Genomic DNA, 26,490 nt, shown 5'->3' on the forward strand with positions numbered 1-26,490 from the left:
GATGCTCAAGCAGCGGCCCAGACCAGTGGTCACAACAGTCAGGATAAACCACATATATATATATGAACTGTTCTGTCTCGCCCCCTCGGTGTTGGGGGAGCAGTGTTTAGGTAAAGGTCTCCCCAGAGCCTCAGTGCTGGGGGGGGGGGGGGTTGTGCAGAGCTGTCAAGATGCGACCCTTGACCTCCATCTGTCACCACCGTGGCTTCACAGAGCGTTACAGGCCCAGAGGAACTCGTACTCGACCTCCCTGGATCGACGGCACAGTGGCGATGGAGACCCTGCTGTAGCTTTTTGAGTTTTTTATTTTTATTTATCTTACACACAAGATTGAAAATACTTTTTTGTTTGTTTGTTTTTTTCTGATCATTCTTAATTTGGAAGTTTGGTCTGGGATGTCCGGGCTGAGTGAGTGCGTGTCCGTCGCTCTGTGTGTGAGAGATGCAGCGACTCGTTGGCGCACTTCAAACTTGGACACTCACTCACAGCCGTACAGACGGCCCAGCCTGCTGCACAGACAGACAGAGCAGAGTGGGGGAGACGGACAGGAGCAAATCTTCTGATCGTTTCCGTTTTGGGGGCTTCTGGGAGATCCAGGCCTCTCAGAGAACAGAACTCTGGATCATCCAGACGTTACAGAAAAAAAAAAAGAAAAAGGGGGCAAAGGAAAACAAACTGAAAGCAGCAGGAAAACAGATTCCTTCCCAGAGAGCGAGGTGCCGAATCTCCGTCTGCGTGGAGGAGAGACGGACGACAGAAGGGGGAACGAGATGAAGGCAGACCTCTTCCCAAACGAGGGTGAGGACGACCACAGTGGAGCCCCGGAGAGGAAAGGATAGAGGGGAGAAAGAAGGAGAAACTGGGAGAGAGAGATGGGAGACGTTGACAAAGCAAAGGAAACCAGGAATAGAGAGGCGGGGGGGGCGCGTCCGGGCGTGACGTGGTATGGTTGCCATGGAATCAGTCCAGCCAAGCCCTCTCTCCCTCTCCTTCCCTCCCTCTAGCTGTCCTCCCCGTTCTCGCCGGGGCCCCTGATCAGTCGCTTGTGGCCCCTCTTGCCCGCTGGGCCGCGCGGCTTGGAGAAGGCCTGCTTGAAGGCGTGCTGCTTGGGGTGCACCTCCTCGTACAGGAACTCCGCCGTGAGCTCGGCCCCGCTGTCCGTCTCGATCTGGAGGGAGGGAGAGAGAGCGAGAGGAAGAGGTTTATAGCCACCGGTGAGGCACGCGTGCACACACAATTAGACGCACATACGGGCGACACACAAGCAGAGAGATGGGTAGGCACATAGACCGAGCGAACACACTGATAACCAGACAGGCGGAGAGCGAGACGTAGCGGAGGCGGGCGCTCTGGGTACCTTCTTGGCGACCTCGATGTGCAGGGTCTGCTCCACCTCGTCCAGCAGGCGGCTCTTGCAGCTGGAGTAGAGCATCCGCTCCTTAATACTGCAGCTGTAGCCAGGCATGGAGTAGATAAACACTGCAGAGAGAGCGAGACAGGGTTAACACACTGCACAGTGTACACAGAGAGAGGGACATGGTTGACACACTGTACACAGAGAGAGAGAGGGACACAGGGTTAACATATTGTATTTATCCTATTCTCTTCACTGTGTCTGTGTACACTTGTCAGGGCAATCTAGCTAGTTTTGAACTTGAATGTGAGAGAGAAAGAGAGCGTGAGGTGGGTGGCAGACACTCACCCACAGACTCCAGGTAGTCCCCCTCGTGGGAGTGGCGGTACAGGAAGAAGTGGTAGCGTGGCGTGTCCGTGGGCACGTGGCCGGGCAGATCACCGATCTCTGTGGGGTTGGTGTGGACCAGCTCGATCGTCTCCCTCTCCGTGTCCAACCGCTAGAGGACAGACGGGGGCAGTCAGTACTGTTTTGTTATTATTTACAGTGTTATAGTAATAATCCTTAGTTTGAACAGATCGGTGTTGTGCCGTGTTGGTGCGGAACAGCGCCCCCCTGTGGCAGCGACTGGCAGTGCCTCACCAGCTGCACGTAGTTGATCTTCCTCTGGCGGAGCTGCAGCAGGGCGCGCTTGGCCTCCTCCTGCAGGGGGAACGCCAGGCCCTGCAGAGTCTGGTGCTTACTCTCCACGCTGATCTCCGTCTTCACCTGCAGGGGGCAGCACACACAGACACAGACAGTCAGGCATGAGCTGTGAGAGACGAGTGCGTGTGTGTCAGTGAGTGAGAGAGTGTGAAAGAGTGAGTTTAGTCAGAAGTCCTGCAGTAATTCAGGCAGGAAACCAAGCAGGACAGGAGCCAGATCAGCAGGAGCCATGACTCATTCTCAGACAAACACAGACAGACACACGGGGAGAATCAGGAAGGTCTAGACTGACACTAGACTGATCTGATCGCAGACAGACAGGGAAAGAGAGAGAGGGGGAGGGGAAAGTGATGGAGACGCACCTTGCCGTGTCCGCGGGGGGCTCTGGCCCTGCGCCGCTCATCCTGTGTCGAGACACATGGGAAACACAGACACAGAGACTGACCGCTGGTGAGCATCAGCATCTACAGAGGACACAGGCTGTCCTGTCCTACTGTCTCACTGCCCCACTCTCCTCTGCCCACCGTCTCACTGCCCCGCTCTCTCCCTGTCCCCTCTGCTGCCCACAGTCCGCCTCACACTGGCCGACCCCACCCTTGACCCCTTCTTCCCTATGAAATTGCGAGAAAATCACTGTCAGCTGACCTTGGTTGACACTCAAAACAGAAATATACCTCAGGCCTGTTATGGCAAACTTGTCCATGTGTGTGTGTGTGTGCTTGCCAACATGTTTCTGCCCTGTTCTGTTCCTGTCGGTTCCTGTTCTTACAGCGCTCAGTGTCTCCCGCGGTCAGCTGACAACATCCCGCCCCAATCTGCCCCCACCCAGCACAGCACTCACACCGACAACACCGTCCACCGCAGTCCAGCCCCCGTGTGATGCTACACAGGTGCCAGGCCGGCCCCGGAGGAGAGAGAGAGACAGAGCCACGCACCCACCCCACGAGGCCCTGCCACACAGGCCTCTCATGCAAAACCTCTACCGGCTCACACAGGATAACAACCACCTCCAACACAGGAGCACCTGGTCTCAGAGCACTGGGGTATCCATTGAGTTCTGGAAACACGCAAGGGAGTGGGGGAGGGGTGGAACACACACACACACACACACACACACACACACACACAGTAATGCACACAAACTTACCCGAACCACCCTGTCCTGGAAGACACAGCGAAGCAGGCGAGAGGTTAACAAAATGACACTGACACAGACTGTGTAGATGGAGACTACATGTTGACGCTCTCCCTGGCTGCACACACTAGACACACTGACACTACTCCACACTTGGTTAGTTTAAGCCGTTGTGAACACAAAACGCTACAATTTTGCTTGCTTTCACATTCGCTTTTCACGATTACTTTCTTGGGCCTCACAACTCGCCGTACATAGTTCACGTGACACAACATTGTCTGTGGCGCTCAAAATCGAAACAGTCGTGGCTGCTGCTGGACGTGGGTTTGTGTGGTCCTCCAGATATGGACGTGGACCACAAAAAAACAAAACAGTTGTCAACTACACACAGACACTCAAAGGTCTTCCTTTGGTTTCCTGTAAAATGAAGGCTATAGAGGGTCTAACCGGACCGCAGTGCAGTGCCGTGTGGAAGCAGAAACTGTCACTGTAGGATGACACGAACACAAGTGTTCTGGGTTCCCAACATTGAACAGTGTGAATGGTAAGTGGACTGAGACCCCATCACAGCCAAAATGGCGCAGAAAGAGATCTGGGTCCTGGGTCCTCTTTCAAGGCTAGGGACAGTGCGGATGCAGAGAGAAATGGGTTCTGCTCGAGTTCTCCTCAATGGCTGGTGATCGGCCCGAAGGCCCGCCCCCGCACTCACCTCGTTGATCTTGATTTGCTGCAGCTCCTGCTCGGCGGTGGTGAGCGGCGCGGGGGCGGAGCAGGAGGTCATGTGACGCAGATAGCCCTGGAAGCAGATGTCCTCCTGCAGGGAGACGGGCAGGAAGGTCAGGGAGCCCTGGCACTCTACACCCTGGCCTGCTCAAACCCCAGCATGCCCCCCCACCAGACCACCCCAGCCCTCACCTGCAGCGTGCCGAACATCTCGTCCTTGATGTGTCCGCCCCCGAACTCCTTCTTCACGGTGGCACGGGTCGCAGCGTACAGCATCTTCTGCCGGACCTGAGCGACACAGGACACACCATGTCACAACGGCCGCTCGTAGCACCCGTACCCCTCACCCAGCCACAGCATCCTGCGGCCGCCCCCCACCATACCGGAGACTGGTCGGGCGACCAGGAAATGAAAAGCCACTCGTAGCCCTGTGCATTCTGGGAGTCGAGACGGAACAGGATGTAGCAGGGCTCCTGGTCGTCCAGCAGGGGCAGCAGGAAGGTGTCATAGTCGCGGTCCCAGGTCCGAGACGGCTCCCGGTGCGCACCCAGAACCAACTGCTCTGAAAGACACAGCACACTTAGACCCACACTGATACATTGAGACACTGAGACTCTGAGACACACTGGGAGAGACTGCTGTGCGTGTGTGCTGTATCGTGTTGTGTAGTGAGCTCTGTGTGAGCAGGGCTTCCTCTCCGACTCCCCCCCAGAGCTCCGGTGTCCGTCTCACTCTCTGGTTGTGTCAACAAACCCGTCTCCAGTGACACCCCCTTAATTATTGATGTCACAGCGCAGAGGTGCGGCTCGGCTGTGTGGTGATCAGAGCTCTCTCATCGTCCTGGTCTCTCCCTCCCCCTCCTTCCTTCTCTTTCTTTTCCTCCTTTCTCATCCTTTACGTCTGCCAAAGCGTCCCTGGCCCTGGGTGACTCCTCCCTCAGCAGAAGTACATTAAGCTTCTCCGGTTTTCAGTCAGGAAAGCAAAATTCAACTGCCTGTCTGTTTGAAAGTTAGTCTGCCTGCGTCTCAGTGTCTCCCACTCTCTCTCTCTCTGTGTCTGTCTGTCAGTCAGTCTGTGTCTCTGCTTCTCTCTCTGTGTGAGTGTGTCAATCAGTCAGTCTGCCCGGTCCCCTGGCTCAGAGGGGGTTCCCCGCAGGGCGGTTCTGTCCCCCGCGACTCAGCCCAGCTGCTATTCTGAGCAATCTGCATTCCAGTCACATCAACACATGCTTTCCACTGACTAGTCAACCAGTGCCAGAGAGAGAGAGAGAGAGAGAGAGAGAGAGACTCTCGCACTCTTGCACTCACTGGACTGGACTGTCTCACTTCTGTGACTCCCTTCAATAGTTAAAATACAAAAACAAAATTAAAAATAAAATTAAAATTAAAAAGACGACACAGAGGAGTTTGGGTGTTTCCCAAGGGGGCTGCTGTGTGGATCCCCACACGGCATCCTGTCTCGCCTACCTGTCCGTCAATAAAATCCTTCCCACAGAAAATGACCAGCACTCTGACCAGCGTCCGGGGGGCAGGGGCAGGGCCAGTATCCGTCTGCCGGACCCCTGATTTACAGCCTGGGAAACTTTACACCCCACTCTAATCCCACGATTACACTCGATAAAAATGTCAACGGTTAGCAAATGAATAGCTGAGAGCACACGCAATTAAGAGGGGGGGAGGGGGGTGTTCGTAGAGATCTGACAACACCCGCAGTGTTTATGGTCAGCTATCTGTCACTGGGGTTAGCTGGGACCACCTGACCACCCCCCCTGCCGCCAGAGGACCAATGGGCAGGCCGGTGCGTCTCAGCCAGTGCTGGCCCCTCTCGCACACCCCGGAGACCCAGCGAGGGAAAATAGCAATGGTGACACAGCCAGCTCGCCGGGGACATCAAGAGCCACAACAACAACAATGACAACTCTGACAGGGGACAGAGGGACAAACAGGTTGCCATTTGAGGGGAATACAGAGACACAGAGAGAGAGAGAGAGAGAGAGAGAGAGAGAGAGAGACAAAGACCGAGAGAGATAGAGATGCAGGGAGGGGGGTTAAGGGTGTCAACACCAGGATTACATCACCACCCCAGGAAAAATGGACGTGCTGTAACGCTTCTGAGAGTAAACAACAACAACCCCCCCCTTCACCCCAGCCCACTAAATTTGAGCTTCCCAAACACAGCAGACAGCTCCACCACAGCTCCGCCGGGAGGGGAAACCACAGACACAATCGCAGGCCTTGATGGAGGCTCACCCTGCGGCCACGCACACTCCCTACAGCTCATGGCGGCCAGATCCGAGTCTCGGCGCCCGGCTCACATTCCACCAAGAGCATCCAGTGCCACCCGCTGCACTGATCCACGCCTGACAGTTTACAGGGAGATCTGGACACCCCAGCTGTGCTGTACTGTACTGAACCATAGAATTGACACTGGCCTGCTCCGGATTCAGCCCCGTGTGTTGTGTGTGTTCCGGATTCAGCCCCGTGTGTTGTGGTGGTGCAGCTCGCCCTCAGTGCTGTTGTCAGGATGCGCTCGTGGCACGCTGCGAGGAGGATGTCATTGTTTTCCATTTGCAGTAACAGGAAGTGTGTCTGTGTGTCTGAACTGGCTGCAGTGACTCAGCGATGCACAGCTCTGACAGTGACAGTGAGTGGACACACAGGACAGGACAGACAGACACTCATGCACACACAGACAACCAGACTTACTTACATATATTACAATTAAAAAGCTTAACAAAATCTTGTAACAGTAAACCCCCTCCCCATTAAGCTCTCACCCCAATTGTGCCCCCTGTCCCCTGCCACCCCCCCCCCAATTTCTCCCGCAGCCTCAGCTGTACCACCTAGAACCCACCTCCAGTCTCTCTCTCGTACCCCCGATTCACAAAAACCTCCTCAGTACCCCCCCTTTCCCCCCCAGCGGCCAGTACTCACCGTCCTTGATGACCACCTTGATGAGCCGGACCTCCCCCCCCCTCGCCCGGGCCAGGAACTCCCGGAGCTGCGGCGTGGCTGCGAGGACCAGAAACATGGCGGTCAGTCTCAGTCACAGGCCGGCTGGCCGCTGGACACTGACCACACACTGACCGGCGGCGGACAGCGCAGAGGAAACAGGAAGGAGGAAGAGGAGAGGAGAGGAGAGGAGAGGACGACGCAGGTAGCAGCCAGAAAAAATATTTAACAAAGCTAATAACTACAAACACTGGGTTGTTGGGAGTGTTACTGATTGAGGAAAAATTAAATAAAAAAAATCGATCAATAAATCAATAAACAGAAGAGAAGGAGATTAAGTCCCTGGAGTGCTGGCCCTTGCGTGTCTCTCTCTCTCTCTCTCTCTCCCTCCCTCTCCCTCTCTTCTTCTCCCTCGCTCCAGAGGGAACAAGCAAAGGTCTCCTCCCCTGACTCCCCCGAGAAACAGTCCTGAGCCGGAGGAGTGGAGGAGTGGAGGAATGGTCGAAGGACAGACAACAAAAAATGAATAAATCTATAATCAACAGTGAACAGGAGCGGCGCGTGGGGCGGTGGGCTGCAGGGCTGAGTGGCGAGGCTGGCGTCCGTATGCGGGGGCCGGGGAGCCGGGCTGCTTTATATCACAGCAACATGTGATCCTGCCAACAGCAACCCAATCCCCCTGCGCCCAGCACAGCCTCCCAAATATAGACGCCTGGCCACACTGCCTCGGGTGACAGGCAGGCAGGGAGGCTGTGGGGGCAGGGGTAGGAGCGAGGGAGGAGGGGTCAGTGCAGAGACAGCCTGCCTCTTTGTGTCTGTCTGTCCGTCTGTCTCAATAACAAACCATCAAACTGTCTGTCTCTCTGTCTGAATCAATTAATTAGCAGGACTAAATATGGTTGACAAATCCAATGGATGACAAAAAAAAACATGTAATGATTAACTCAGAGATCAATCAATCACCTGGACTGCTAATAAATAAATAAATAATAATAATACAATAATAATAATCAATCAATCAAAAGTCAAATTGACACTGTGGCTCCTAACCAGCCTCTGGTCTCATACGATTGTAATAGATGCAGATTGGGGGCTTCTTCATGAAAAATAAATACTTTAAAATAAAATCTCAATGGTTTTTGCTTTGATATATATTTTTTGTATCTGATTTGTTTATTCTGATGTCAGCTCTGGCTTCTCGTCATGACGGGGGCGTGTTTCTGTCTCCTGGATTACACTACAAAGGGATGACTTGCGTTTAGTTTCCTCTCCCATGACGGGGACACTGCTGGCGTGATCCCAACAACATGTGTCCTGCTCTGTGCAATATGGCTGGTCCTTGTGTATTGACTTTTGTAGAGCTGTTGGGAACCCCTTGTGCTGTTTTGTGCCTGTGGGAGCACAGACACTGAGCAACAAGTGCTCCCAGTGAGGCTGGGCAGCTGGCCACAGCTCCCAGGAAGACCCGGCCCGGATCAGAGCCAAGGACCGGGACCAGAGCCGGCCCGGCCTGCTGCTGCGGATTCTCCACATTCCGACCGTCCAGAGACTCCAGAGGAGGACTAATCCACACGGTGTAGCCTTTCTATCTCTGTGCTCCCTCCTTTGGTTTCTCTCTTCCTCTCTCTCACTCCATCTCTCCTTCTGTGTTTCCTGTTCTCTCTCTGTACAGGCCTTGTAACCCAACCCAGGTGAGTCATTAAATTAATGATTGAAGGACAGGTACAGTGCAGGACAGTCCCCCCCCTCTCTCCCCATCCTATCCCTCTATCTATTCCTCCCATCCCTCCCTCCCTCTCTCCGCTCTGCGTTCTCTGTTCTCCTCGCAAACTCTGTGTCAACCCCCCCTCAGACAGGAAGATGTATTTTAGGTCAAGGTGGCAGCAGTGCGCCACCCAGTTCCTGCAGTTTTTATTAGGCTGCTCTGTATTAAAGTGGAATGTCTGCTCTGGGGTTTGTTTTCTGCGGCCGTTTTAGAAACAGACTCATATTCTCACATTATACACATTAAATACATGCAGGCTGCGCACACTGTTAATTGTCTTCTGTGTGTGTATTCTTCTGTATACACACACACACACACACGTATTGCCTTTTATATACATATATAGTGTTTACTCCTTAACATACGCAAACTAAAACTGAAAAAAGAGGAAACATGCCTCAGATCTCTGTTCTCAGCGCCACACCCCCACCCTGAGAGGGGAGAAGGGAAAGCTGGGAGAGGAGAGGGCTGGGAGATGGGAGAGGGGCACGATCCTCGCTCCAGTGCACCACACCCATCCTGCCGTGCCACCCCCTACCCCTGCCCTGCCCTGCCCTGCCCTGCCCTCACACAGGAAGTCGGGCAGCAGCAGACGCTTGGCAAGCAGACGCTCCACTTCCCCCACACTTCCTGTGTCTCGGGCGTGAGGACTGAAGCCATATAAGGCTCCCAGAGACGAGCAGGAGAGATACACTTCCTCAGGACAGCCCTTCTGAACTACACTGAATACACACACACACACACTCACTCACACGTGGCTGCGTTTTAAAAGGCGGCAGCTCTGTTGTATAAAAACAAGCAGCCTCTGAAGTAGACATAAAACCAAGCACAAAGTGGAGCTGACCGTCCAAATCAACAATAACCACATACAAGAATAATAACAATAATACGTGCTCATGAATACTGTGCGATGCTTTGCATTGAGGCCAGGGGGACGCAGCTCGGGCTCAGAGTGGACTTCCTCCTCCAGTCTGACTCAGCTGAGCTGCGGCCGCTGCGGAGCTGCAGCTGCTAATTATAAATGCCTTCTTTTTCTTTCATTTTTTTTTTCATTTCTGTTTTTGGTAACGGCAGTGTTTAGTTTTGATCCTGGCGCCTCAATGTGAAGCAGCCCTGGACTGAGCACTGATGCCTTTTGTTCTTGCTGTTGTCGGACACTGCACCCTGACTGGTGGACCGCACTGCAGTGTGGACCAGGGGCTGCTCATCCCGAGAAAGCAAAGAAAAAAGAGAGAGAAATAAATTAAGAAGTTTTATTGAATAAATCATCATAATGAGAGAGAAGGGAAAGACTGCATTTAGCCGGTGGTGGCACTCCTGCACTCGAGGGGGGGGGGGTGTTAAGGGATGCTCACTCAAAGCAAACAGAGAGGATTGGGAAACTGTGGAGTCTGTGGACACGCTACAGCAACCGCACACAGCTGCTGCTCAAACTGAATGGGGCTGACCTTAATTATGGAGAACAACACAGCTGAGGTCAGAGGTCAGGCCCCACAATCAACCAAATCCTGTGATCAACCCTTGTCTTAGCGTGTCGTCCCTCCCTGTCCGTCTGTGTGTCCACAGTGTGTTTGTCCTGGGGGGGGTGGGGGGTCACAGCAGCTGTGTTTCTACTCAGAGCTTCACCAGGCCAGCCAATCCTCCCTTTTATTTTCAGATCCACTAATTAATTAATTAAACACTGCAGGGTCTTTACCCGGGAGTACTGGGTTGAAACAGCACTGCTGTAGTGGCAGCTGGCTGTATCAGTACAATAACAGCCTATTGGCATTCCACACCACACCACACTGTCCCCCGCTCTCCAGCCGCTTCCTGTAGAATTGCACACAGGGCTGTTATCCTGCAGGGTCAGGGCAGCCCTGCTCCGGCTGCACACTGCACGGTGGGATTCAGCTGAGGCAGAGAGGCAGACCGCAGTGATGACGTGGAGGGACAGGGGACCCAGTCAGGACCCTGGGCACAGTGGCCCACCCTGCTGCAGGTGGCACAGTGCACTGCAGGGCTCTCAGGGCCAGCGACAGGGCCAGCGACAGGGCCCGTGACAGGCGTATTAGCACCTGTTGAGATGCACAACTGTGCAGACACAAATGCACAACTAATGGTTAGCGGTTCAGTGATGGTCAGATGCTGCGCGCAGAGCCTCTCCCTGCACCGTTTGCTCGGATGAACAGCAGCAGATAAAAAAGTGAAATCCGCAGCGGAGCCGGATGCGAGCGGAGCGGACAGGTGACAGTGATGCCGGAGAGAGAGAGAGGGGCCCCGGGGTCCGGCCTGGCGACAGACACACAGGCAGACCTTTGCCACCGAAACGAGATGCAGTCACCAGTGTCAAGCAGCGCTGCACGACTGTAGTGTCTGACTTTCAATATAAACCTGCACAGTATAGGTGCAGTAAAAGCGTCTCTTAAAGCATCGCACCACTAGCGCCAAAACCTCGGCCCCTGCCTGGTGTAAAAACACCTTCTACTTGATTATAGTATGAAAACACTGATAATGATGATAATGATGATAATGCACGGCCGCGCAGAGCCCGCCTCTCCTGCACATAACGGTCACCGGGGTCTCGCTGTCTTACCGTGAATCCCCGTCTGGTGCGACATCTCGGCGCGCTGGGTCTGCGTGTCCGCCCGGCTCTGCTCGCACAATTCGGCGACTTCGATTCTGTCGTTTATTTTGTATTTGTATTTTCCGTCCTCTCTCTCTCTCTCTCTCTCTCTCTCTCTCTCTCTCTCTCTGTCACTCTGTTGCCAGCTCCGCTAAGCAGAATAAAAAGGAAACGGCACAGCCCAGCCTCACTTCCGGGTCTGTGACGTACGCGGCCGCCGTGTCTCGGGGTTCCCATTCGCGCTGGGAAACTCAACCCGCTTTAATATCAGCGATAAGCGCAACTGCAGGGCCGCACACATACACCGAGGAGGGAGGGACGGAGAGACAGAAAGAGACAAGGAAAAAGGTCGGAGTGTGCAGTTGTTAAACACATGAGATTGGACCAGCCTGCCCGGGTAAAGCAGCCTCAGCCTCTGGGAACTTTCTACTTCAGTACAGTCCAGTCCAGCGGGGTCTCGGCCTTGGTCCCGAGAGACACGGTCCAGTCCAGCAGGGTCTGAGCCCTGGTCCTGCAGAGACACGGTCCAGTCCAGCGGGGTCTGAGCCCTGGTCCTGCAGAGACACGGTCCAGTCCAGCGGGGTCTCGGCCCTGGTCCCGAGAGACACGGTCCAGTCCAGCAGGGTCTCGGCCCTGGTCCCGAGAGACACAGTGCAGTCCAGCAGGGTCTCGGCCCTGGTCCCGAGAGACACGGTCCAGTCCAGCAGGGTCTGAGCCCTGGTCCTGCAGAGACACGGTCCAGTCCAGCAGGGTCTGAGTCCTGGTCCCGAGAGACACAGTGCAGTCCAGCAGGGTCTGAGCCCTGGTCCTGCAGAGACACGGTCCAGTCCAGCAGGGTCTCGGCCCTGGTCCCGAGAGACACGGTCTAGTCCAGCAGGGTCTGAGCCCTGGTCCAGAGAGACACAGTGCAGTCCAGCAGGGTCTCGGCCCTGGTCCCGAGAGACACGGTCTAGTCCAGCAGGGTCTGAGCCCTGGTCCAGAGAGACACGGTCCAGTCCAGCAGGGTCTGAGTCCTGGTCCAGAGAGACACAGTACAACTACAGTTGGGTCTCCAGCAATTACAGATGAATCCCCAGATGTTGCCCCCCAGGAGGAGAGTCATTGTGTGGTCTAAAGTCTATGTCTACTGGCCTGTGAGTTACATTGCCTCTGTCACTACCAGCCTCAGGGTAAACATGACATTTGTCCCCTCACCCATTCACCTGTCCCATTGCCGTGCCCATGAGCTCAGACCACGGTGAGACTCGGGGTTGGGCCTGGACTAGGGTTACACTTCCCAGCAAACTTTGATTACCATGAGCATTGGGGTTGGGTTTCTGCTGGGTTAACGGGGATGGATTGAGTTGCAGGTTGGCTGTGGCTTCAAGCCGTGGCGTTGTCTCGAGTTCCCTGTTGTTAGGGCTACTGCTGGGACAGGTATCCTTATCCCAATCAACCATTAAAAGCTTCACTTCTCTCTTGCTTGGGCTTTATATTGACCACCTGAACTGAAAGTCATTGACCTTTGCTGGACCAATTCTGGACACTTCAGCTACTGATGTTCCAGCTTTAAACCCAGCCAATGTTCAGGTCTACTCACAAGCTCAGCCCAAACCCCCAGGCCCGGGCCCACGGACTGAAGATAAGCCCCTGGCCAGCTGGAAGTGGACACTAATGAACAGTGAGAATGTGACACTGATGAAAGTTTTCAGCTTAGTTTGGGAACCATTATTTAAGTAGCGGCCCAGCCCTACCCAATCCAAAAAGAGAACCTATACTTACCTGCATCCAAACTGGAGCTTAAACTAGACAAACTGTATATTATCCACAACCAGATTGTAAAACCAGCAGGGTGGGCTGGCAGGGAGTAGTGTGGGTACCTGTGTGTGTGTGTGTCTCTGTGTGCATATGTCTGTATCTGTTCTCTGTTCTGACTACACTTCTGTGGTCTGGACGTGCGTCTGTGTGTGCATGTCTATATCTGTGTGCGTATCTGTGTATGTACACGTATGTCCGTTTGTGGGTTCTGACTGCAGAGAGGTGGCTGGATGTGTGTCTGTGTGTTTGCGAGCTCTGGCTGTGCTCTGCTCGGTGCTCAGTTGTGCGGCTGCGTATCTGCGTCTGTGTGTGTCAAGTGCTGCCGGAGTGCCACGAGTCAATTATGCATGAGAGCCTGGCAGGTGAGATCACACAAGGGCTCCGGTGCAGCATCGCAGGTGACACACCACCTCTCGAGTTACCCATCCCCGCCCACCACTCGACACACGTCCTACTGCTGTCATGAAACAGGAACCCGCACGGCCACGGCGGGGCCCGGATAGCGACGCCATCCCTGAAGTCTATCCGGACACAATCATTAATGACTACATGACAAGGACTTTCTGATCTTCATCTTCACTGTGCAGTAGTGGTTAGCGTTCTGGACTCATGACTGGAAGGTTGTGGGTTCAAATCCTGGGTGGGGCAGTGCTGTTGTACCTTTATTTCACTGCCTGTAGGGGGGGCAACCTTTAGGCCCAAGCCTTCAGCTCCGGTGGAGCCCCAGATTTCTCTTTCCTGCGAGTCTTTCTTTCTGAGGAAACTGATCTCTCCTCTACACTTTTTCCCAAAACTACACAAAAGCGCTGGCATGCAGTTTCTTTAGGACTGAGTGCATCCCTAATGTGCAGAAAAGCTGCTGGTTAAGTTATATTGCCTTTCCAAAATTGAAAAACAAACCGTATCTTGGACACAGTAACTGTGCCAATGGATCTCCCTCTCGCTGCAGAAATAATGTCCGCCCTGTGGCTCTCCATGTGTGAAGAGGCACCACAGTGTTTGAATGGCCTATAATTAAACCAGCGTTATCTGATTTTGCAAAGCCGTGTTCACACCGTGATTTCACACTGGTGTCAATCACAATGAAACATCACCCCCCGCTGTTCGAACTGCACACTGCACCCGTTTTAACAAACACTGCTCCAACGGACACAAATAACAACTCCTGTCACACAAGTAAAAAAACAACAAAAATATCTTTATTACGGTGAATGGTCATACAAGGAATGTCATAAGTAGAGGTGGTTAAAAGGAGTACAACAATCAGTATTTTCATTCAATATAAAGATAAATATTTGAAAATCTCAAGGGAGAGAAAACAGAGGTGGTTCAAAAACAGCTGCCTGAACAGCCTTCAAAGACTGATGCATAATTCACTTATTTATTAAATACAGTCAGCGCCCTGTGGGGCAACAATGTGCACCCAACAGCAGCACGGTCTGGTTCAGGTGATTGGACGTCCAGAATCAGGACAACCAGCTGGTGGACAGAAAACAAACCAACACTAACTCTTGGAAGGGTCTCGGGCTGACAGCGGGTGCAGCACACCTGTCAACCATGGGCCGTTTCTGTCAGCACCTGCTCTCAGAAAACACAAAACTAAAAAACCTAACCCCTACCCCACCAGATCAACAAACGGCATGAACACGTGGCTCTCGGTGGGGTGGGGTGCACAGACACTACATTATTTTCCCTCCGTGTGGGGGTCTGGGTGTACCCTCAGTGCTGCCCCCCCTACTACAGCTGTAGCTGGATAAAACTGCAGAGGGCATCAGTGCCCCCAAGGCACATGATCAAGGTGGGTGTGGTTTAATCTCTGAAATTAGGTCAGATCTGAAATTCCCCCCCCCACCCCCATGAACCCAGCTACTCTGCAGCAGGCTGTGGCCCCTGGCACCAGCACAGAGACACACCCCTGCAGGCTGAGGGCAGAGCCGGCTACGCGGGGCTGCAGACTGTGGGGCAGGGGAGCACTGGGTCCGAACCAGGCCGCAGTCTCATCCTAACCCCGTGCTCCAGATTGGAGCCAGAGACTGGCTCAAGGGCTTCACTAGATCGGGCGAACCCCACCACACCCTACCCAGCCGCAGGAGGGAGAAGGGGGGTTTCTTCAGGAAGCGGGCAGGCCTGCAGCACCAAGCACCCCCCCCACTGCCCAGGAACAGAGCAGGACACAGAACTGGCACAGCACACCTCCACTGCGAGAGCGATGAATACAATGATGATGATGTTGATGAGGATGACGTGGCGTTGCTCCCTTGCCAGCTGTGCGGGCAGAGGCACAGGGCCCCCCCCGCCTCTCGCAGCCCTACCACCCATAAACCCAGCGGCCACAACCCCGGACAGAGAGCGAGACAGTGCTGTATAGATGTGTATAAAAAATAAAATAAAAAAAACACTTTAATAGATGAACAGTTAAAAAATAAACACGCACTCGCTCCCCCCCCCCCATTTACAGTCGTCTCTCAGAAGCACCCCCCCCCTACAGACAGCCGCCCCGCACACCCCCAACCCTGCACAGAGAGGGCGACCACAGTGGAGGGAACGAGGGAGGAAGGTGGGGTGTCCAACACCGCACCCCTGTGCCCCCCGGCCCGCCCAAGCCAGGCTGCGTCCAGGCCGGCGTTGACCCGGCAGGGGAGGGGTTAATGCAGGAGAGTGGGGCGCCGCTGCTCTGGGGGCGTCCTTCCGTTAAAATTAAAAAAAAACAAAAAACAAAACCAGTGTCTTTATGTACAGAGTCCGTGGGGCGGTCCGGCCCGCGCTGCCCCTCCCGCCTCAGTCATCTATAGTGGGCAGCCAGAACGCCTGGGGGGGGAGAGGGAGAGTTCAGAGACCAGCGTCAGAGCGCATGTGGAGAGGGTGCGCGCGCGAGTGTGTGTGCGTCAGCGTGTCGAGAGGGTGGGAGTGTGTGTGCGTCAGCGTGGCGGGAGGGTGCGAGTGTGTGTGCGTCAGCGTGGCGGGAGGGTGCGAGTGTGTGTGCGTCAGCGTGGCGGGAGGGTGCGAGTGTGTGTGCGTCAGCGTGGCGGGAGGGTGCGAGTGTGTGTGCGTCAGCGTGGCGGGAGGTGCACTCCCGTCTCTCACCATGTTGGAGCAGGCGCTGGCGAAGGTCATGAACTTGGGGTTGAACTGCAGGCAGGTGACGGGGCCGGTGTGCTTCCCGTCCAGCACGGCCACCTTCATCCCACTCTCTGCGTTCCACACGTGGATCTTTCCGTCCTCCGAGCCTGCAGGGGGAAGGAGGAAGAAGATGATGTAGCTGAACCCTCCATTGCTTTTTTATTCCTATTCTTTTCAGATGTGAAGTCGGTCAGGGTGGCAGGTGGCAGCACCTACCGATCATCGCAAACTGGGAGTCGGGGGTGAAGGAGGCCTCCAGCATCACTCCTTTGCAGTTGTTGTAGCCCTGGATTCAAAACACAGAGCAAACACAGCTGAGTGGACAGCGCAGCATGTCTCTACACATGTACGAGTGTGTGTGTATGTTTGCATCTCTCTCTCTCTCTCTCTCTCTCTCTCTACACGTACATGTGTGTGAATGAGGGTTGGGCAGTATTAACAATTACACGTCACCGACGATGGATGTTCAAACATCACGATATCCGATATTATGGGCTGGGGGAGGATGATGCGTGTAGCGCAGGTGTCAAGCCGCTGGGGGATACAAGTGTTGCGCCTAGATCAGGGGTGGCTAACCCTGGTCCTTGAGAGCCGCAGGGTCTGCAGGTTTGTGTTTTATCCAGATCATTAGCTGTTTAATTGAAGATATCGCTGCTCTAGAGGCAGTTCAGAGGAGAGCAACCAGACTTATTCCAGGTCTGAAGGGAATGTCCTACTGAGAGACTGAGGACCTGAACCTTTTCACCCTGGAACAGAGGAGACTACGTGGGGACTTGATCCAAGTCTTCAAAATCATGAAAGGCATCGACCACATCAAACCAGAGGAGCTTTTCCAGATCAGCAGGGACACTCGCACCCGGGACACAAATGGAAATTGGGCTTCAAGGCATTCAAGACAGAAAACAGGAGACACTTCACACAGAGAGGCGTCACAATCTGAACAAACTCCCCAGCGATGTGGCTGAAGAGACAATTTGGGAACATTCAAAAACAGACTGGATAGGATCCTTGGATCACTTAGTTATTAATGGACACCAAACGAGCAGGATGGGGCGAATGGGCTCCTCTCGATTGGACACTTACGTTCTAATTATGGTTCTAAATTAGGCAAAATGTTCTGGTGTTCAAGTTATCCATCAATTGGTAATTTAGAGACCTGGAAAACCTGCAGGATTGCGGCTCTCCAGGAACAGGGTTGGCCACCCCTGGCCTACATGTTTTATACAACTATTATTTGCATCTTTCAATTAATTTACATTTGTATTTAATTTATTTTTCGTCTGGTGACAATTTGCATTTCTTTCATCAATATAAAGCGGAGCAGCTGGGATAGAAACTGGAGTAGTTTGTGGCTGTGAGACAGTGGACGGGGTGTCCGTCCGTCTCTGAACGGACCAATGGCAGAGTGTTCCTGCGGTCAGTCAGACACCCCATTGGGGCCACGGCTAATTTTCAACACATTAAGACTCGTGGGTAAAGCTTTTTCCGTCACACACACACACACACAGTGTAATCACAGTCATCCATGAGCTGCGAGAACAAAGAGTCATTCTGAGTTTGACTCCTTGTTGCCTATTAAACAGGAAAATACATCAGGGATTTGTTTTCCCATCAGTCATTTTATTTTTAGGATTTTAGGTTTGTAAAATTATTCAGGATTTGTGCTTCAACCTTTTGATACGATTTTTTTTTTTTAATGAATAGCAAGTCCTTGGCACAGAGCATCCACAAACAAAACTGAAAGCACACGTTACTTATATTATTCATTGTAGCTCAGATTTGGCAGAAAAGACCCATGTGCGGTGTGTTTATAACACATCTTTCCTGGCTGCTGCAGAGCATGGGGATGGTACTGACCAATGGAAAGGACGTTACTACAGATCAGCCTAGAGATCTATACATTTTTACCCAATCACAGACCCTCTGAAAGTCCTGGGACTCTCCGCTGACGAGATCGATGTCGCACTGCTGCAGAGCGCACGGGTCAGACCACACGGGTCAGACCGCAGAGGACGGAGAGAGAAGCGGACTTCTACCCCAGTGTGAACACGAGAGTGACTGTACCCGTGTGCAGGTGTGCCCGAGTGCACTGCGAGTGTCAAGACTCACCACGAAGGAGTGCAGCACAGCTCCCTTGAAGGCGTCCAGCAGCCGCAGAGCGCCCCCGTTGGTCGACACCAGGATGAGCTTCCCGTCATTGCTGAACTTCAGGCCGGTCCACTCACAGCTGCGGTCGTACTGCAGCTTGAAGGTGGCGAAGGGGCCCTGTCGGGGTTGGGGGTACAGCCCCGTTAGGTCTCATTTACATCTCACACAAATCGGATGTAGTCAGCCTAGGTATTGCTCCCTCCCCCCACCACTCTTGTAGAGCAGTCCTCGTTGTTATACAAAGGCAGGCGTCGATCCATTTGTTTTTGTTCCCTACCCCCAAATTTTGCCATGGGGTTTTTACCAGAGCATTCTGGGTAAAGCAAGCAGGAGTTGCAAACTGAACACAGTGTTCACTACCTCACTCGCACCCGTGGAGAGCAACATCTTGACTCAGCCCCCCCAAGCCCAGCACCACACCCCCCTCACCTTGTCGAAGGAGCGCAGGTCGTACAGCTTCACCATCTCGGAGTTGACGCCCGCGGCAAAGATCAGACCCTCGGGGTCGAAGGAGCAGACCGGCTTCCCCTGCAGGTGCATGAGGCCCTGGGGTGGACAGGAGGGGCACCGTGTTAGAGAGGGAGGAGGAGGAGAGGGAGGGCCAGAGCAGAGGCAGGGAGAGAAGAGAGATTGGGGGCAGGCAGAGGGGGAGCAGGGCAGCAAGAGCAAGTCTGCGGCACAGTCGGGCAGAGACCCGAGCGGCCGGCACTGACCTGGCAGTTGGGTGAGCGCAAGTCCCACAGCCGGATGGTCTTGTCCAGAGAGCCCGAGATGAAGGTGTCATCCACTGGAGACATGGACAGAGCCACTACCCTGTGAGGACAGAGAGACTCTTAATTCTGCTCTGTCTGTCACGGTTTCCCTGGCTGAAGCACGTGGGAAGCGCCCATGTGGAGACTCTGAGGTCACGCTCACATTTAAACTATGACATGCCTAGGACACTGCTGAAGCGAAGAGGGGTCTGTGGCAAGGATGCATCTCTATGAGCCACAGACAAGGTGAGTCTGCCAGGCCGAGAGGCGGCTTTACCTCTTATTGTGTCCGGGGAAGTAGCGGATGTACTTGTTGTCGTGGAGAGACAGGTACCGGATCGTGTCTGAAGGGAAGCAGAGTAGAAACGTTTCAAGACAAACCGAGTGAGGAAAAACAGAAAACCACCGACTTCCTTTCCAACTGCGCAGCATCAATAACACACACCTCTGTCCACATCAGATAAAAGCTCGCGCCTGATGAATAATGCTTGGGAATGTCGCCTTGATGCATTTTTTTTTTTTTTTTTTTTTTTTAAACCGCTGCGAATCAGAGAGCGGCGCCAAACTCCTGCGGTACAAACCCACCAGCGCAACACCCAAGACTACACACACAACACACATCTACGGAGCATGCTCAGGAGAGTAATTCACAAACCCCCGACCCAGGGAAGGCCAGGGACAGAGGCAGACGCCGGAGTCCAGAGGTGCAGCCCCGGCGAGGCTGGGGGTCTGCGATCGGTCCGTCGGTCGTCCTCACCCCCCCGCCGGGCGAGCCAGGCAGAGCAATGCGCAGAAGGAGGCTCAGTCTTGGGCAAGGCAGTGGTCTGTACAGTTAGCTCCATTACCGGGTGGTATCACAGACCCTCAAACTGTACAAACAACTACCTCAGCCCAGGACAGGCCAGGCGGTCCCAGTCAGTCTCCGGAGCAAAACACGGCACTGGCTGAGAGAGAGAACCTACAACACTGGAGGGCGTATGAGCTGATGGACCGGCACCAGCGACCAGAGTCCCGCCGGCCCACAGCGCAGCAATACCTTGTGGGGATGCAGAACATACCATCGATCTTGTTGGAGCTGTAGACCACGGTGTTGGCTGCGTGTGTGTACCGGATGAGGTCCACTCCATACTTCTTGCTGTAGAGGGTGCGTTTGGGTCTGAAAGACAGCAGAGAGGCGGTCAGAAGGGGTGGAGTGGGGATCTACAGCAGGGGCATGTTTGTTATGCATTTGGAAAGCAGAAATATTACATTTGAGTTTAAAAAGGTATACCAGCCTGATTAGGTTACATCAGCGCTGCCACAGCACTGCTGGACAGGTCCCATGCCCAGGAAGAGGGCAAATGGGGAACAAGTCACTACACGTTTAAGAATTTAAAAGATGCTAACATATATTCAAATAATAGATAAGAACAAAGTGTACAATCAAGAGGAGCCCATTCGCCCCATCGTGCTCGTTTGATGTCCATTAATAACCAAGTGATCCAAGGATCCTATCCAGTCTGACGTTAAATGTTCCCAAATTTGCAGCTTCTACCACATCGCTGGGAAAACACTGTTCCACTTTTATAGTAATGAATCTTAAAAATACAAAGTAGTATTAAATATATTAGTTGACAGAACCTGTACAGCTGGTTTCATAGACCCTGATCAACATTAATATAATGCCAAGTCTAGTGCTAACCTGGGTCTGTGAAACCAGTTGTTGTTTTGAAAATTGGCGCTAATTCGTTGATTGATTTTGGTTACTCATCTTGACACAATCTGTTAAAATTAAACCCAAGTTAAAACGTTTATACCCCGAGCTAAACTGGACAGCAGATACGGAAATGTCTGAAGGCTGGAGGTTCTGGTTTTGTTCTTGGTGCCGTTGCAATGGTTAAGCAATGCAAGATGTCAGTTTCTGCTGCAATGGGGCTAAAGGGCGGCTGTGTGAAATACGGCATCGGTCTCCGTTCATTCGCCAGCCGGGGTTTTGTGGTGCTTCTCTCGAGTCCAATGATACGGGTGTGAAGACACGGACCGGCGCATGAATGACGTTAGTGCCGTGCAGTGCTGCAATGTCACAGGCAGTCGGGCAGGGAGGCCGAAGCGCACCGCTCTCTCAACCCGTTATCATTTGAACATGTGTGCATAAATTGGTTTAAGTGTACATGCAATTCCTCTAACAATACAATAAAACAATCTAATAAAAACGACTGGACTGCAGACACGGCCGATCCCAGCTTCTGGAGGCAATGCATTTATATTCTAGTCCACTCAAAACGATCCACGCCCCCCCCTTAAGCCGGGCCGAGTGCCGTACGCGAGCCCGAGGATGAGGCATCTGCAGTAGGCCTCACCTCGAGGGACACAGATACGCTACCCTGCCGGCCTCCTCCTCCTCCTCCCCCGCCTCTACGGAGCGCTCCCTCCCTCTCTCTCTCTCAGACACGCCACCGGAACAAAGCTACACTAGGGCCCTCACTTTCCTTCCTGGCAGTCGTACAGCACGATGGAGTCGTCGTCGCTGCTGGAGATCACCGTCTCCCCGTTGGAGCTGAAGTCGAAGCAGTTGATTTTGTCCGAGTTTTCGCGGAAGACCTTGGCGACCCGAAAGCTCCGCAGCACGTTGTCCGTCAGCTTCATGGCTGTCCCTCCCGAGCCCGGCGGCGGCCGCTGCTCCGCGCGTCTCTGCTCACGGTGGTGATCGGGTCCCGCTCCGCTGGCAGCCGGGACGCCTGTGTTTATATAGCGCCCTGCTCTCCGCTCGCACCGGCCCGTCTCTCCAGCGTCGATCGGTCCCGAGGCCCGAGCTGCGTGCACGCCCCGCCTTCCTGACGTGCGCGCCCCCGAGGCGGAGGGAGAGGAAACCCGCGCCCGGGGCTGCGTGCACGCGCCTCATTGTTCTCCAGCCGGAGCGGCGGAAAAGCCCCTGCCCCTGCCCCTGCCCCTGCCCAGCCCAGCCCCTGCCCCAGCCCCAGCCCAGCCCCTGCCCCTGCCCCTGCCCCTGCCCAGCCCTGCCGCTGCCCCTGCCCCTGCCCCTGCCCCTGCCCAGCCCAGCCCCTGCCCAGCCCCTGCCCCTGCCCCTGCCCAGCCCAGCCCCTGCCCAGCCCTGCCGCTGCCCCTGCCCCTGCCCAGCCCAGCCCCTGCCGCTGCCCCTGCCCCTGCCCTGCCCCTGCCCAGCCCAGCCCAGCCGCTGCCCCAGCCGCTGCCCCTGCCCCTGCCCCTGCCCAGCCCCTGCCCAGCCCCTGCCCCTGCCCAGCCCAGCCGAGCCGCTGCCCCAGCCGCTGCCCCTGCCCCTGCCCCTGCCCAGCCCAGCCCAGCCCAGCCCAGCCCCTGCCCCAGCCCTGCCCCTGCCCAGCTCAGCCGCTGCCCCAGCCGCTGCCCCAGCCCTGCCCCTGCCCCTGCCCCAGCCCAGCCCAGCCCCAGCCCCAGCCCCTGCCCCTGCCCCTGCCCAGCACGGCCGTTTCCTACGCAGGTGCATGGTTTCCCCCCCCATTGAGGCTTTAAGGCACTACTTCCCGGCCACCGTAGAACTCACGCAGTAGTAGTCCGATGAACTACACTTCCCACAGTGCACCGGTGGTGCACATTGCGTACATTTCGGCCGAAATTGTGTAAATAAGGATTTTTTGGGTGGGTGGGACCCGGGACCCACACCCAACAGCAACAACTACAAACAGATTGAAGTCAGACAGAAGCGCAGTGCAGGTGAGTGGATTAAACTCAACGTCGCGGGTGCTGACGGGAAACCTTATCTCTGGTTAAACTGAGCAAGAAGTGGGAAGTGAGACGCCTGTGTGAGCAGCGCAGCGGGTCCAGTCGCACAGTATGAAGCCCTTATTATAGTGACAGTGGCTCTGTAATAACAATGCTACATTAACAGTTACAATATTAGGCCATCATAGTTTGCTGTTGTCTCAGACACGCAGTATCTTTCGCTGTCTGTTTTGTCAGTCTGTGTGTTATTGTTCATACGTTCACACAGACTGAGACAAGCAAGTACACACACACACACACACACACACAGACTGAGACAAGCAAGTACACACACACACACACACACACACACACACACACACAAAGACCGAGACAAGCAAGTACACACACACACAGACTGAGACAAGCAAGTACACACACACACACACAAAGACCGAGACAAGCAAGTACACACACACACACACACACACACAGACAGACTGAGACAAGCAAGTACACACACACACAGACTGAGACAAGCAAGTACACACACACACACACAAAGACCGAGACAAGCAAGTACACACACACACACACACACACACAGACAGACTGAGACAAGCAAGTACACACACACACACACACACACACACACACACAGACAGACTGAGACAAGCAAGTACACACACACACACACACACACACACACAAAGACCGAGACAAGCAAGTACACACACACACACACACACACACACACACACACAGACAGACTGAGACAAGCAAGTACACACACACACACACACAAAGACTGAGACAAGCAAGTACACACACACACACACACACACAGACAGACTGAGACAAGCAAGTACACACACACACACAGACTGAGACAAGCAAGTACACACACACACAAAGACTGAGACAAGCAAGTACACACACACACACACACAGATTGAGACAAGCAAGTACACACACACACACAGACAGACTGAGACAAGCAAGTACACACACACACACAAAGACTGAGACAAGCAAGTACACACACACACACAGACTGAGACAAGCAAGTACACACACACACACACAAAGACTGAGACAAGCAAGTACACACACACACACACACAAAGACTGAGACAAGCAAGTACACACACACACACAGACTGAGACAAGCAAGTACACACACACACAGACTGAGACAAGCAAGTACACACACACACACACAGACAGACTGAGACAAGCAAGTACACACACACACACACACACAGACAGACTGAGACAAGCAAGTACACACACACACACACACACAAAGACTGAGACAAGCAAGTACACACACACACACACAAAGACTGAGACAAGCAAGTACACACACACACACAGACAGACTGAGACAAGCAAGTACACACACACACACACACACACACAAAGACTGAGACAAGCAAGTACACACACACACACACACACACACAGACAGACTGAGACAAGCAAGTACACACACACACACACACAAAGACTGAGACAAGCAAGTACACACACACACAGACTGAGACAAGCAAGTACACACACACACACACACAGACTGAGACAAGCAAGTACACACACACACACAGACAGACTGAGACAAGCAAGTACACACACACACACACAAAGACTGAGACAAGCAAGTACACACACACACACACACAGACTGAGACAAGCAAGTACACACACACACACACACACAGACTGAGACAAGCAAGTACACACACACACACAGACAGACTGAGACAAGCAAGTACACACACACACACAGACTGAGACAAGCAAGTACACACACACACACACACACACACACACACACAGACAGACTGAGACAAGCAAGTACACACACACACACACACACACACACACAAAGACCGAGACAAGCAAGTACACACACACACACACACACACACACACACAGACAGACTGAGACAAGCAAGTACACACACACACACACACAAAGACTGAGACAAGCAAGTACACACACACACACACACACAGACAGACTGAGACAAGCAAGTACACACACACACACACACACACAGACAGACTGAGACAAGCAAGTACACACACACACAAAGACTGAGACAAGCAAGTACACACACACACACACACAGACTGAGACAAGCAAGTACACACACACACACAGACAGACTGAGACAAGCAAGTACACACACACACACAAAGACTGAGACAAGCAAGTACACACACACACACAGACTGAGACAAGCAAGTACACACACACACACACAAAGACTGAGACAAGCAAGTACACACACACACACACACAAAGACTGAGACAAGCAAGTACACACACACACAAAGACTGAGACAAGCAAGTACACACACACCACACACAGACAGACTGAGACAAGCAAGTACACACACACACACACACAGACTGAGACAAGCAAGTACACACACACACACACACACAAGACTGAGACAAGCAAGTACACACACACACACAACAGACTGAGACAAGCAAGTACACACACACACACACAGACTGAGACAAGCAAGTACACACACACACACACACACAGACTGAGACAAGCAAGTACACACACACACACAGACAGACTGAGACAAGCAAGTACACACACACACACACACACAAAGACTGAGACAAGCAAGTACACACACACACACACACAAAGACTGAGACAAGCAAGTACACACACACACACACACACACAGACAGACTGAGACAAGCAAGTACACACACACACACACACACAAAGACTGAGACAAGCAAGTACACACACACACACACAAAGACTGAGACAAGCAAGTACACACACACACACACACACAGACAGACTGAGACAAGCAAGTACACACACACACACACACAAAGGACTGAGACAAGCAAGTACACACACACACACACAAAGACTGAGACAAGCAAGTACACACACACACACACACAGACAGACTGAGACAAGCAAGTACACACACACACACACACACACAACAAGACTGAGACAAGCAAGTACACACACACACACACACACACAAAGACTGAGACAAGCAAGTACACACACACACAACACAAAGGACTGAGACAAGCAAGTACACACACACACACACACAAAGACTGAGACAAGCAAGTACACACACACACACACAAAGACTGAGACAAGCAAGTACACACACACACACACACACAGACAGACTGAGACAAGCAAGTACACACACACACACACACACACACACAGACTGAGACAAGCAAGTACACACACACACACACACAAAGACTGAGACAAGCAAGTACCACACACACACACACAAAGACTGAGACAAGCAAGTACACACACACACACACACACAAGACTGAGACAAGCAAGTACACACACACACACACACACACACACAGACAGACACAAGACCAAGCAAGTACACACACACACAACAAAGACTGAGGACAAGCAAGTACACACACAAGTACACACACACACACACAAAGACTGAGACAAGCAAGTACACACACACACACACAAAGACTGAGACAAGCAAGTACACACACACACACACAAAGACTGAGACAAGCAAGTACACACACACACACACACACACACACACAGACTGAGACAAGCAAGTACACACACACACACACACAAAGACTGAGACAAGCAAGTACACACACACACACACAAAGACTGAGACAAGCAAGTACACACACACACACACAAAGACTGAGACAAGCAAGTACACACACACACACACACACACACAC

At 53.3% G+C, this 26,490-nt stretch overlaps 3 protein-coding genes across 5 annotated transcripts in view; 1 reads left to right on the forward strand and 2 right to left on the reverse strand.

The window, feature by feature from the left end:
• Positions 1–287: 287 nt before the first annotated feature.
• twf2 (twinfilin actin binding protein 2) lies at positions 288–11,389 on the reverse strand. Of its 3 annotated transcripts, XM_066697685.1 has the most exons (10): positions 11,209–11,389; positions 6,851–6,928; positions 4,301–4,479; positions 4,110–4,205; positions 3,904–4,008; positions 3,207–3,221; positions 1,997–2,122; positions 1,703–1,853; positions 1,358–1,479; positions 288–1,168 (listed from the first exon to the last, which is right to left on the reverse strand). In XM_066697685.1, the coding sequence occupies exons 1-10, from the start codon at positions 11,231–11,233 to the stop codon at positions 1,001–1,003; spliced, it is 1,065 nt and encodes a 354-aa protein (XP_066553782.1). In that variant the 5' UTR covers positions 11,234–11,389; the 3' UTR covers positions 288–1,000. The 3 variants fall into 3 exon arrangements, with proteins under 3 accessions (XP_066553782.1, XP_066553783.1, XP_066553784.1); XM_066697686.1 differs by lacking the exon at positions 3,207–3,221 and having other exon boundaries at positions 11,209–11,386; XM_066697687.1 differs by lacking the exons at positions 3,207–3,221; positions 11,209–11,389 and having other exon boundaries at positions 6,851–7,483.
• A 2,823-nt stretch (positions 11,390–14,212) lies between these two features.
• Positions 14,213–21,860, reverse strand: wdr82 (WD repeat domain 82). Its single transcript, XM_066697688.1, has 9 exons — positions 21,520–21,860; positions 20,114–20,211; positions 19,333–19,399; positions 19,017–19,116; positions 18,733–18,849; positions 18,265–18,420; positions 16,372–16,441; positions 16,120–16,262; positions 14,213–15,843 (listed from the first exon to the last, which is right to left on the reverse strand). Exons 1-9 carry the CDS (start codon positions 21,678–21,680, stop codon positions 15,814–15,816), a joined length of 942 nt encoding a protein of 313 aa, XP_066553785.1. The 5' UTR covers positions 21,681–21,860; the 3' UTR covers positions 14,213–15,813.
• A 676-nt stretch (positions 21,861–22,536) lies between these two features.
• Positions 22,537–26,490, forward strand: part of glyctk (glycerate kinase) — a 35,370-nt gene continuing 31,416 nt past the window's right edge. Inside the window, exon 1 of the mRNA XM_066697695.1 lies at positions 22,537–22,745. The gene's annotated coding sequence lies outside the window, so the exon portion shown is untranslated. The remainder of the gene's footprint in view (positions 22,746–26,490) is intronic.

This window comes from Amia ocellicauda, chromosome 3 (assembly GCF_036373705.1).
Source record: "Amia ocellicauda isolate fAmiCal2 chromosome 3, fAmiCal2.hap1, whole genome shotgun sequence".
In the NCBI taxonomy this organism is placed as follows: domain Eukaryota; kingdom Metazoa; phylum Chordata; class Actinopteri; order Amiiformes; family Amiidae; genus Amia; species Amia ocellicauda.